This window comes from Echinops telfairi, unplaced genomic scaffold (assembly GCF_000313985.2).
Source record: "Echinops telfairi isolate 266 unplaced genomic scaffold, ASM31398v2 ScPeMD7_7469;HRSCAF=8507_0, whole genome shotgun sequence".
Lineage (NCBI taxonomy): Eukaryota > Metazoa > Chordata > Mammalia > Afrosoricida > Tenrecidae > Echinops > Echinops telfairi.
The window spans coordinates 29,260,954-29,274,409 of NW_022111372.1; the positions used below are offsets into that span (position 1 = coordinate 29,260,954).

The following is a 13,456-nucleotide window of genomic DNA, read 5'->3' on the forward strand; positions in this document are numbered from 1 at the left end:
AAGAACTGGTTGAAAGACCATGAACTGAAAAATAGAAGGCCAAGCTGCACTGAAAACATTGATAAAAAACAAGGATCAATAACAGATGGAATACTAATTGTGAAATGTTTCAATAAGCTGAAGAAGCACTAGAAGCGCTCCCTTGTCTATGCCAGGAAATATGGAAGACCTGGATAACCAATTGGAAGATATTCATTATTAGTGCTCATTACAAAGAAAGGTAATCCAACAGAGTGAAAACTATCAAACAATATTATTAATATCACATGCCAGTAAAATTTTGCTGAAGATCATTCATCATTTGCAGTAGTACATCAACAGGGAGCTGCCAGAAATTCAAGCCAGATCCCGAAGATGAGATCTTGGCTCAAAGCAAGGAATGCTTGAAGATGTTTACTTGTGTTTATTGACTGTATAAAGGCTTTCAGCTGTGTGGGTCATTTTGTGGATAACTTTGAGAAAGACGAATGGGATTGCCAGAACACTTCGTTGTGCTCATGTGGAACCTTTGTGTTCATGGATTAAGAGGTAGTCATTCAAATAGAACAAGGAAATGCTGAGTGGTTTGAAATCAGGAAAGGATACATCATGGTGTAGCCTTTCACCCTTTTTACTCTCTGTATGCTGACCAAGTAATCTGAAAACCGGATCACATAAAGAAGAATGCAGAGGGTTGGGAAGAGCATCAGGATTGGAAGAAAGATCATTAACAACCTGAAATATGCAGATGACCCAACCTACCTTGCTGAAAGTGAAGACTTGAAGTGCTTGACGAAGATGAAGAACTACAGTCCTTCATGGTGGAGTGCAACTCAATGTTAAGACAACCAAAATCCTTGCAACTGGACCGATAGACAACACGATAGGCAGAATAGACTGACTTTGTTAAAGGTTTCATTTTACTTGGATCCAAAATTCTCATGGAAGTAGTCATCAAGAAATGAAAGGATGGATTGCACTGGGCAAAACTGTTGCATAAGATCTTTTTAAGGTGTCAAAGAGCAACAATATCACTGAGGACCAAGATGCCCCTGACCCAAGCCATGGTATTTTCAATTATCTCATATGTATGTGAAAATTGGACAATAAAGAAGGGAAACTGCAGATGACCTGATACATTTGAATGATGGTGCTGGCAAGGAATATTGACATTGTCACGGACTGCCCAAAGAACAAACAAATTTGTCTTGGAAGAAGTACAGCCAGAATGCCACTCAGATTTTGTCTCTTGTCCTTTGGACAAGTTATATCAGGAGAGACCGGTACTTGGAAAAGGATAAAGGATGTTATGTTTGGTAAAGTGGAGAATCAGTGAAACAGGAAGACTCTCAATGAGAGATTGCCAACGGTGGCTGCAATAATGGGCTCCAAGATAACAATTGTGAGGACGACACAGGAACTGGCATGCTTTGTTCAGCTGTCCCTATGGTTGCTATGAGTTGGAACCTACTTGTTAGCACCTAAAGACAACAACACCATTGCCTTTTAATTAGTTTATTGAAATTTTACAATACAAAAAGTACTTCAACTTCTCGTTTTAGTACTTCACTCCCAAGTCAAACTGTTAGTTTTCGATTAGACACTGTAACTTCTGATTAGTGTTGTATTAAACATAAATTTTACAAAGTAGCTTTGCAGGCTTTTTTAAAAAACAAAAAGCATTTTCATTGAATGTAATGCCCAGTTTTACCATACGTGTTCAATAATAATTACAGGATTGATTTGAGTAGTTATGAGCCCTACATGTTCTAACAGCATTTGTTGTAGCTACAACTACAACTAATGTAATAATAAAAAAGTTTTTTTTTAATGCTAAAAGTAAAGACTATTAAGGTTAGGCCCCCACTGCAAGCATTGAAATTAATACTTTCTAACACATTTGACCAGTTTTTAAATTATCCTAGTATATTATTGATTATATGCAGAATATTGCAAGAACATAAGTTCTTTGGTGTTGTGAGCTGTTGAGTTGATGCCAACTCTTAGCAACTCTATAGCACAGGCTCCGGATGCTCCACAGGAAAGGTTTCCTAGGCTGTGATTCTCACTTGAGCAGACGGCCAGGTCTGTCCTCCGCTAAGCACAACTGTGTTCCACCTGCTGACCTTTTGGTTAGTAGGCAAGCACTTACCCATGCTCTGCCAGGACTAATTAACGTTCTTCAAGAAGTGCAATAATTATGAATCTCATGTACTTTTAGTCACATACTTATCTGAAAAAATGAGAACATTTCCAATACCAATTTGGTGAGCTTTGTTGTTTTTCTTTTTTTTAAACAACTATTTTCTTTCTCTCCTAAAAATAAAATTTAGACAAGTATCATATAACTAAATTTGTAACAGAAGAGTACAATTTGCTTGAGGAATTTAAAACCTCGGATTGTGAAGAATGTTCAGAGGTGAGAATATTTATTCATAAGGATATTTTAATATTTACCTGTTAGAACTTTGAGTTCTCAGAGGAGTTACTAACAAAACTGTTAACAACATACAAAGAACCGCTGTAAAATTGAATGTTTAAGGAAAAAAATGTAAAAGGATTTCATTTGGAATATGTCTTTATTTTTGGAAGAAGAAAAATCAAGGTTAGGATTTTCTGTGCTTACAGATTTAATGGTTAATTAAAAATTGGTATTAAATATTTTTAATTGATGAAATATACATATTTTATAATAGCTTTATTGAAATCTAATACATGTCATGGGATTGCTTCATAAGAAATATTTCTTTAATGCTATAATTTTAAAAGGTTTTTAGGAAAACAATGTTCTATTGAATGTCACAGTTACAATTTAGATAGTTTATTTTAGAAATTAAAAAACAAAAAGTGAGTGTTTTGAAGTGAAATAATTCGGTTATATCTGTACCAACTCTGAGTTTACATATATTAATAATTCAGTGCTTAATATTTTTTGCAGTTAAAGCAAATGACATTGCTTTTATGTTGTGATTCTTCTGTTTTTTTTAAGCACTCAGGCTTATTGACTATCTCATACTTGCTAAACTAAAAATTCTACCTCCAGTAGAATTTTTTTCCCCACCATGTGGTGGACTTAAGATAAATATGACTAAGACCTCTACCCCAAATATTGTGCACAAGAATGTAAATTGCTTGTAATTATTAATGGGATGGTTATTTCCTTTTTACTATTCCTTTAACTGAATTATTAGAGCTTCTTTAAATATGTATGCCAAAGCAGTATTTTTACCTTTTACATATCAAAGACAGAAAGAAACCATTTTTCCTGTGTTGGGGTTCTTAAGTATTTTTTCAGAATTGCTGATAAGTCTTTCATTTTGGTTTTCAGCGAGGAGACATAATGAAAATAAAAGGAAATGAAGAATTTCACAACAAAAGATTTGATCTTGCTATTATCTATTACACCCGAGCTATTGAGTATAGGTAAGAGCCAAATAAGACAATGATAATCATTTTATGTGGCTGGTCAAGTTAGAATGCTTGCCAGGAGAAATAAAAGATGGAAAGTTTGAGAATATCTGTAACTTGCTTGGTAAAACAGATTTTCTTGTCTTTAGTCATTAAGAAGTATTACAAAACAAACAAACAAACAAACAAACTTTCTTGTCTTTAGTCATTAAGAAGTATTACAAAACAAACAAACAAACAAACAAAAATAAATAAATAAATAAAAAGAAATATTACAAGTGGCCTAAGTGTATTAACTCAAACAGTGGAACTCAAAGAAATCAGGCAAAATTGTCAATTTGATTCTTCCCTGTCCCATTGTAATTTTTCATCGTGTCTAATCCAAGGTCATTTATTGTCTTGTTCTCATCATTAGATCCCAATTATTAACTTACCCAAAAGAGTTAAGTTACTAACACTTAAGATGCCACCAATTGGGCGATCTTTGCTTTTTAAGAGGGAATTTTTAAATTATTATTATTAAAAGATTTTATTGGTGGCTCTTACAGCTCTTATAACCATCCATACATTAACTGAATCAAGCATATTTGTACATATGTTGTCTTATTTCCTAAACATTTACTTTCTGTTTGGGCCCTTAGTATCAGCTCCTCTTTTCCCTCCTCATGACTCCTTGATAAATTACTATTATTTTCATATCTTACACCAACCACTGTCTCCCTTCCTCCACAGTTTCTGTTGTTCATCCTCCTGGCTGAGGGGTGGGGGTGGGGGGTGCAAGAGAAAATTTTAAAGCTAATGGGTAAATAATCCTTTCTGCCTTACCGTCTGTTTGCTCTATTGCTAGACGTCCATAGCATGCATCCTGGTATGCCTCGGCCTCCTCCATGGACAGCCTCAGCTGGGCCGCTAATCTGGTGGCCGCCATTAGGGTGTTCTGCAGGCAGCTTTTCTCTTTGCTGCCATGCCCTTCCTGCTCCAGAGGGAATGGGTGGGTCATGATGGAGCATGCCAAGTCTGAAAAGGTGCTCCTAAGTTCTGGGGTGGGGGTGGGGGTGGGGGATAGGAGAAAGGGAAATTCAGTTGCATAGCACATTGTCAGATACCCGTAGAAAGGATACAATTTGAACTGTAACTATTTAAATTGCTGTTGCCATTTATAGTCTTCCGTTGTCTGTATCATTAAGGTGATAATAGTCCTATCTTGGCTATTAGCACAGTCCTCTACAGTTACATATGCTTCAGAAGATGTCTCTCATTCGGTCTGGCTGCGAGAGTTACATGGTTCTTCAGTTTGAGCCCCGGGAAGTTTAGTTGATTGGAGCAGTTACTCAGGAAGTGAAGAAACGAGGGTTTAGTCTAAGAATCTAAATTTTGTATTCATTCTGCTCTGTCACACATAGGTAAAGATCTTGAAATATTTTTGTTCAGACCTTATGTTTTCTATGTGGCTTTTGTTTCACTTGTGCTCTTTTCCTGATTACACATCATTTCTTTTAAAGACCTGAGAACCACATTCTTTATGGAAACCGAGCTCTTTGTTTTCTTCGTACTGGACAATTTAGGTAAGTTTCAAACCTGAGATACTATCACTGAATTATTTATGGTAATGTCCACTTTGAGGGAACATTTTTGTTTTGCATGCACATGCAATTGTATAGTTCTTTTGTAGAAATGGTTAAAAGAGGTTTTATAATATCAAACTTTTTCTGATTGAGTGCACACCAGATATAATTCTTTATAGCTAATATTTTTCAACCCACTCTTGATAGGTAGGATGATGTCACTCTGCTCATACAGCAGTTAAGTAGTGATGCCAAGATTTGAACACACATCTTATCTGATGATGCACAAGCCTGTGCTTTTAACACTTATAACGACTCCTTTTGTTAAGTAATTATTAACCTCTCTCAGTGTGAAAAAAGTATTTCTTACTATAGGTGCATCTCAAATTTAATTAAACATCTTTCGTAAGTGAAAGAAAGCCAATTTAATGGTATCACTATAGGAGTGAAGCTATAATCTTAGTCCTTACATGGACTTTGAAATGAGGTTAATGAGTTGAGTAAGATAGCTGATACTGCATCATAATTTTTATTGCCTCATAGTTTTGAAATTTCAGAACATAAATTAAACGAACTTACATTGGATACTGTAGATCATTATATTTAGTTATATCTTACTTTACTATGAGGAGGTGTTTATGAAAAAATTCATATATTTATCTACACGGTAAAATAGTATTTAAAAAAAAACACCCGAAAATAAACAACAAACAAGTTAGAGCCAGGGACTCATCACTGAAATGCTGCTTCAGCATAAGACCTTGCATGAGCGATTTAAACTGTAGCTCATATTTGCTTTTGACTTTCTTGTCATCCAGAACAAAAGTGGAAACTCGACATTACATATTCTCATTGCCCATGAAGTGGGGGGGAATTCTTAAGGTGCAAACGTTTTCCTGTTTAGTTCTAGAAGAGATTTCTTACATAGCTAACAATTAACATTAATTGAAAGATGAGCTAGAGAGTAATCTCAGCAGCATTCCTGTTTGAGGCAGACTGTTCTCTGAAAATGCACTTTGCAGTATTAGAACTTCTATGGGGTTTTTGTACTTCTTTGTCTTGGAAACTTAGAGTGTGATCAATTGTTTTTCAGTGAAAGCACTTATCTTAGGATGTGGAAAGGTGTGTGTGTGGGCGGAGATAGTATATTCCAATTATGTAATATTTTAAAATAATGTGAGATTTTGCTTTTTTTCCCCCAAACAGGAACATTCTCATGCTAGAGTATTTGGAAAATACGCAAGTTTAAAATGAAGAAATTAAAAGTCACCAGTAATCCAGCTGCCTGGGAGAATACTGCTGTGTTAACGTTGTAGATGCCTTAGGCTGCGGATAAATCCCGGCTATCTAGACTAGAGGAATGGATGGACTCGACAGTCTTCCATCAGTACAACTGGTTCTGACAAGAAATGAACTGAACATGTGTCTTAAGTTGTTGTCTCTGGTTGGTGCATGATTGCGCACCTTCTATGCCAACTGAAGGTGAATCTGTGCTACCACAATCTGATGAGCAGATTGTCAACTTGGTTAGTCTCCTGTGAAAACTGAGATGTCTATCTAAAGCCATGACTGAGCGGAAGGCCATTCATTTTGAAAAAGGGAGTTCTAAGAAGCTGTGAGATAAACCGAGATCTTCTGTCTCACAAGTGTCCAATGCTAGGCACACACGAGCTCTTCAGATACTGCAAAAGGAAGTGAATTAAAGTAGCAATACAGAAAGAAGCCAGGTAGCCTGGTGAAGTAAATTGTCTCTTCTTCCTGATTCTCTAGCCTGTGATGTAATAATGGTGTTGTTAATTATTAATAGTGCTATTAATAAGGGCTAGAGTCAGCTCACTGTTTATATGAATTGAGCAATAATAGGCCCAGATAGTCAATAAATATTTACAAAGAAATACTTAACCTGACAGAACAAGTAGATTAAAAAACTACGAGTTTCTCTTTCACACTCACCAGACTGGCAAACATTGAAAAGCTTCATACTGAATACTTGAGAGGACGTTAGTCAAAGGACACTTTCATACTTGGCTAGACAAAGGGTCGATTGGTACAGCCACAATGGAGAGCAATTTAGGTAAAGATGTGCACACCCTAGCTCACACCTTCCAAACTGGCGTTCCCAAGGGAGAAAAACGTCTTCACTACAGCATTATTAAGAGTGAAGAAATGAAAACAGCTTACATGTTCATCAGAAGGGGAATGGATAAATTATAGTATATTCATACAATGGAATTTTATAGTTCAAAATGAGTGCAATGTTGAGTGAAAAAACAAGTTGCAGAATATGAGCAGTTCCACCCTATGTATGTTTAAAAACATGGGAAGCTATGCATATTTGCAACCATAACAAAATCTAAAAATATATTATATATGCATGGGCATTGTTAAATTTGATCAGGAAAGTGGCTGTCGTGAGAAAAAGGTTTGAAAGTCACAAGGGTGTTACATTTTTATAAAATATCTCTAGTAAATATGGCAAAAGGTTATGTTCTTGTTAAACGCAATCGTGTTCAGTGCTGTTATTTTCTGCGCATTTACATATACGTATATTTGAGACACAGCACAATTTAAAATACACATGATAAAGAGGGAATTAAAAAAAGATATGCTTTTGTCTCGTCATAGGAGATATTCCAGTTTACTCATACAAAACAACTCCTCTGCTGAAGGAGCAGAGTTAAGAGTTTGAGGAGAACAGACACTGAGTTGAGCATCCTGAAGAGACTAGGAAGAACGGAACAAGTTAACAGACGGAGCGAAATTACGGGGGAGAGGGGAATACTTGAGTTTAATTGGCACTTAGTTATTGAGGGTATAAATTCTGGGCCGAACTGACAGGTTACTGAAGATAGGCCAGGAAGCCTGAGATTAGGAATTGAATAGGTTAAAAGTTAAAGTAAACGGTCTCCCTTTTACCTAGCTGCCTAAAAATATTCGCAAGCTCTTACCTGACGCCCTAGAGATGCGCAACCGGACGTAAGCCGGTAAAGCGGGAACGCGCATCAGTGCCCAGACGAATGTAGGCATGCGCAGGGATGGAAGCGTAGACAACCTGTAAGCACAGCCGTAGAAAACATTCGCCACACGGTGCTGATGTCAGGCATGCGCACTTTTGCACACGCGTGCCATGGGAATGGACATGCGCAGACATACTGATGTGTAGATACAGGCATGCGCAGACTTGCTGACACGGGAACGGGCATGCGTAGACATGCAAATATGTCCTATACGCGCAGGCATGCGCATATTTGCTGACGCGCGCCCTAGACAATGAGCATGCGCAGACATGTTGGCCTGTGCCGTGGGTATGGGCATGTGTATACACATGTTGAGGTACGTCATAGGCCCAAACAGGCATGCGCAGACAGACGTAGACCTACGCATTGCAGGGATGCAAACATGCGCGGCCGAATGTAGACCTACGCACTGTAGACATGAAGAAACATGCGCAGATCACTGTAGACATCCGCAGAGATGTAGACATGCGCAGATCAATGTGGACAGCTGCAGAGATGCAGACATGCGCAGACCTACATAGACATCCGCAGAGATGCTCTGAGCATAGGCATACACAGACTTAGCACAGATGTGCATATGTGCTGAAAGGCAAACTAGTCTTACTCTTGAATGATTTTACTGACATGCAAAAATTGTAAGGCAATGTAAATAACAGTTGTACATAGGTCAGTCTAGATAGGTGCAAGAAAAACTCCAAGATTAAACAGCATTATTCCCAGGTCAAGATTGTGATTATTGGTGACTATTCTTCGTTTTACCTATTTTCCAAAGTTTTGATAATGGGTGTATATTATATGGATTTCTAAAACTGGAAATTAATTTATTTGACTAGATATTGCAACAATGAATTTTTTTTCAATTTTTCTTTTTAGAAATGCACTTGGTGATGGGAAGAGAGCTACAGTTTTGAAGAGCACTTGGCCAAAGGTAGGTGCCTTTAGTATTCTACAATGTGCAAATGGTACCATGTAGTCTCGTGCAAAACCTTTTAAATGGATGTGTATTTGTTTTAAGTGGGTATTTGTTTAAATGTGTACTTGTGTGTAAATATGATGGAACAGACTGTGCAGAGCTCAAGAGTGTGGCTGGGAATACTCAGTTCCATGATCAGAAAGGGCACCCCTGGGAGAGGGAGGATGGGCAAAATATTAGAGATTGCTAGGATTTTGAGGGGACTTAGTTATTGGAGTGTTAACATCTGTACATTTTTGGATGGGTTAAAGACTTAAGTGTGAAAAGTGAAATAAATGGTAGAAAGCTACTTTTAGTAAGGAAATGATTTCTTAAGCAGCTAATGTAGAAATTGACAATGAAAAAAATGCTGCTGAATTTGATTATATCCGATGTAAATTATGATTTTTTCCCTCAAGAATGCATTAGTTCCTTTTATTCATTGCATGAAACCCTCTTTCTATTAAAGTTTTCTCTGTTCGCATTATTAAGCTGCAAAAGCTGCCCCTTACCGGACATTTCTTATCCTGTTTTCCTGCATTACCCCCCCCCCCCCCCCACATCAACCTCAGTCCCTAGCACTTATCATTATTTAATATACTATATGTTATTCACAATTTCTTGTTTATAGTTTGTCCTCTAGTACCTGAAGCTTTCTGGTTTGTTTTTTTGTTTTTGGTCTGCTTGGTTCAGTCAATAGTGACTGCGTAACAAACTGCTTGGCACAAAGAAGGCACGTGATTGTAGAGATCTGCTGAATTAGCCAATGAGTGACTCAAATATTGGATGGCCATTAAAAAGAGCCCACTGGCTTATCAACATGAATACTTTTTTTTTAAGTACCCTCTGAATAAAAGAAATAAAAACGCAATCCAGACTGGAAGAATACCTATAAATGTCATGATCGTGGCTGCTTCTTAGTGGTGGGGGGAAAGGAGATTGGAGGAGGTGCAATGACGATGTTCACCACGTCTGTTACTTCTTTTATTACAGGAGACTACAGCCAATACCACAAAGTATTAACAGTTAATTCTGGATTAAAGAGTACTGGATATTTGTTAGATTAGCCTTTGCATTTTTCCTCAATCCTGGAAATGCCTAAATCTCTCTTTCTCTCTCTTTTTAAGTAGACTATAAACAAGATGCAAAACAACATTCCTGGCTTTTCATAGTTTGATTTAAAACTAGAGGAAGAGGGATCATAGGATTTGAGAGCTTGGGAGAAGCTAATCGGGCCGGTCACATTCCTGCCCTGCAGATGGACGTCATTAGATTTGTTGTGGGAGTCCCTTTTGTGTCATGTTTTAAGTACTGAACCTTTCCTCTCTCGTCTAAGTAGAGTGTAATGTTCAAAAAAACCCATCAAATGAACAAAACAAGCAGCACAGAAAGGCTTCAAGTGTAAGGAAGCAAAGCTTAAAGGACCTTTTAAGATAGTGGCCTAGAGTGTCTCTAACAGTTTGGAAATTGTCAGGTTCCCCAGGTTGACTTGTGTGTCCAGGTGTTGGAATTCTATTTTTTAATCCCTCCTTTTACAGGGGAAGAAACGGAGGAGTCCCAGAAAGGTGAAGTGACTTTTGACAGGTTTCACTGCAAGTAAAACATAAGACTGGATGGAGAACTGAGCCCTGAGTGAGGTTTCTGCTTGAAGGGGGTCAATTTGTTGCTCTTTTGCTCTGCAACCTTCTTGCACTTGAAGCAGAGTTTTTGCTGATACCTGAGCCTGACATTTGGCAGGTGCTCTGTGAACACCTGTGGGAGGAATGAATGAGAGAGTCCTGAATACTGAAACCCAGACCACAAAACAGATGGTGGCTGCTATGTCAGACGGTCCTGTGGTCTGAATTATGGCGAGGACTTTACATAGAGTGTCCTGTGCACTGGTGTAGTTTCTCAATCACAAAATTATCACTCATTGGAATGTCCTGTGATGTAGCACAGGCTTATAAAAATATTCACATAGGTTAAAAAGACATAGCCAAAACCATTAGTAGTAAAGATACAAAAAGTATTGGCAACTATACTGTAGTGCCAATTCTCTTCTGTCTACCAGAAAGGACTAATTATTGAAAGCAAGTTTAAACTTGAGAAGCAGAAGGAGCATTACTTCCTTTTATAGGGAGTGTTCTATTTGATAATTAATTAGGGGCCTGAATCTATGGACTCAGCCTTCTAGGATAGAATCATGTCTAAAGATATTCTGTAGGTGATAGGCCTTTATTTTATTTTATTTCCAGATAGACAAGGTAGAATCAGTCTCTCTGTTCTAAAGAATAAGACTTTTTTATGGTATAGTCAACAAGTTTCTGTGTGCATAGCCTTTTGGTGCACATTTTTTGAAAAATCCGTGGAAAAATCCCATTATCTTTTCCATTTTTCCAAGAGCTGTGTAAGCCCCTTTGTATAAGGTATGAACTGATAGTCTCACAAAGACCCTTAAAGAAACATAACTTTGAAGGTGTACTTTAATTTTTTAGTGCTGCCGCAACAGGTATACTACGAGTGGGTGACTGAGCCTCACATGGAATTTGGGACACTGACTGGAGAGGGGGGGATATCCTTGTCTCAGCTTCTCGTGTTCTGCTGGGTGGGCCCAAGTTCATTGGAGATCTCCCAGTATCCTTATATGGTCATCTTTAAATCGAATCCTTACAGGGCTGAATCCTTACCCCCACTGTGCATCCCGCCACCCCTCCAGGCTCCCAGTCCATGTTTGCTTGTCTCGTCGCTGCTGCTCGCGACTTCACCCAGGTGATTGGGCTCCAGACCCTGTTCACTGAGTTGTCCTCAGCTACGAAGAAAGAATCCCTACTCCCAGCAAGATGACTTCCACAGGGATAGGGAAGGGGAGAGGGAGAAGCACCAGTCAGTCCTACATGGCAGCCGCTTCCCATGTACAGTAGTGGAACAGGTACAGGGTTGACAGTCCCCTGCAAGCGAAAGGAATCAAAGGGGGACCAAGCCAGTCCATGGAGTAAATATCATTAGCTCTCAAGGGTCTGCCCTCTGGGCCGTTTGTGGCTGTGTGCCCTGGATTTGAGTGGAGGCCCTTCAGCCCTGAGCATTGACCTTACTGTTGAGGTCCACTGAGACAAGAGTCCTGCTCCGTTAGCTTTGGGTGGTCCCATTCTTCTGGTCCACCTGAGTGGTGAGCCCAAGCTGTCAGTCCCACGTACACGGCAGCTCACATTTGGGCCCATGTTCCATTCTTTATGCACCAGAACATGGGCCACCTTCCTCAGTTACTTGGGGAATCTGCATGCAGCCTTTCTCTGATCACCCTCAAATAGAATCCTCACTGAGAAGGGAATTCTTAATCCAGTTTTGGATTTTGCTCCTTCCTATTATCTAACCCCAGGAATTTCAGCCCAGGGGGACTGAGGACTCAGCAGCCCCTCCCCCCACTCTGCTCCTTCAGACACTCCTGTTCTCCTGGATCACTTTCTTCATTCCAGAGAAGACCATGTGGGGACGGGGAAGGGACCCCAAACTTAAATCGGTCCTAGCTCCAGATTGCAATGGTAAGAGAATGCCCACATGGTAAAATTGAGCAGTCCTGTGACTGATCCCAAGTCATGTGCTTCCTGTGGAGTGGGCAAAGGTCTTCAGTTGGCCAGTCTGCTACTTCTCTGCCCACACTCACTCATCCCTTAGCCAGGTAGAACTCTGAAGTTCAACTCTCCCACCATGAGGAGGAGTGGGGGAACGTGCCATCAAAAGAAGGGTGTGCTGGGCAGACAAGCATCCCCATAAGTGACAAGATAATGTCAAAGCAAAACCCAAATTTCATCTTGCAGTTGGGTTCCATAGGCCTTTCACTAAGGCTCCATTCAGACCACGCCAGTGAACACATCCAAATACAATCCTTTCTCAGACACCAGAAGTTAAACTGGGCTTTATAGGATTTAGAGAAAAGGGCTAGTAAAATACGAGAGGAGTCTTGGTACTGTAGTGGGTTACACAATGAGCTACTGAGCACAAGGTCAGTGGTTTGAAACCGCCAGCTGCTTCGTGGGAGAAAGATGAGGCTTTTTACTCCTGTAGAGAATTAGAGTCTTGGAAACCCACAGGGGCAGTTCCACTTTATCCACAAGAATTGACTTGATGGCAGTGAGTTTAAAATATGAGAATGGTGAGGTGGGGGTGGGGGGAGAAAGAAAGTCTTCTCTACAGATTTAGCAAGTATGGTGTATGAACTATTATTTCCTCTTCTAGCTGGGTTTTATTTTTCTATGCAGCTATTTAAACCTTGATATTAACATATGCATAAGGGATAGAAATGTTCTTGTAGGGTGTCTGCACCATTTTTTTATTATGCCTTGGGTGTGTTCTGTGGGAAAAAAGAAGCCTTAAACTTAAATATAATTTATAGAGACACACATTAAGTCTTAAACAGGACAACGATAGGAGAAAACCAAACCAAAAGTCAGAGCCATCAAGGCAGTTCTGACTCAGCAATCCCATAGGACAGGGAAGAACTGGCCCTGTGGTGCTCATACTGTAACTCTTTTTTTTTTTTTTTTTTTAACATTTTA

General features: G+C 39.0%; 1 protein-coding gene across 4 annotated transcripts in view; it reads left to right on the forward strand.

Moving 5' to 3' along the window:
• TTC3 (tetratricopeptide repeat domain 3) overlaps positions 1–13,456 on the forward strand; it is a 129,478-nt gene that overhangs the window by 28,338 nt on the left and 87,684 nt on the right. For 3 of the 4 annotated variants that reach the window (XM_045284461.1, XM_045284462.1, XM_045284463.1), the window contains 4 exons: positions 2,313–2,398; positions 3,308–3,402; positions 4,890–4,952; positions 8,843–8,897. In XM_045284461.1, coding sequence (XP_045140396.1) covers positions 2,313–2,398; positions 3,308–3,402; positions 4,890–4,952; positions 8,843–8,897 — 299 coding nt within the window. Of the gene's footprint in view, positions 1–2,312; positions 2,399–3,307; positions 3,403–4,889; positions 4,953–8,842; positions 8,898–12,365; positions 12,443–13,456 lie in introns of those variants that run through there. The other variant, XM_045284464.1, reaches the window with a different exon arrangement.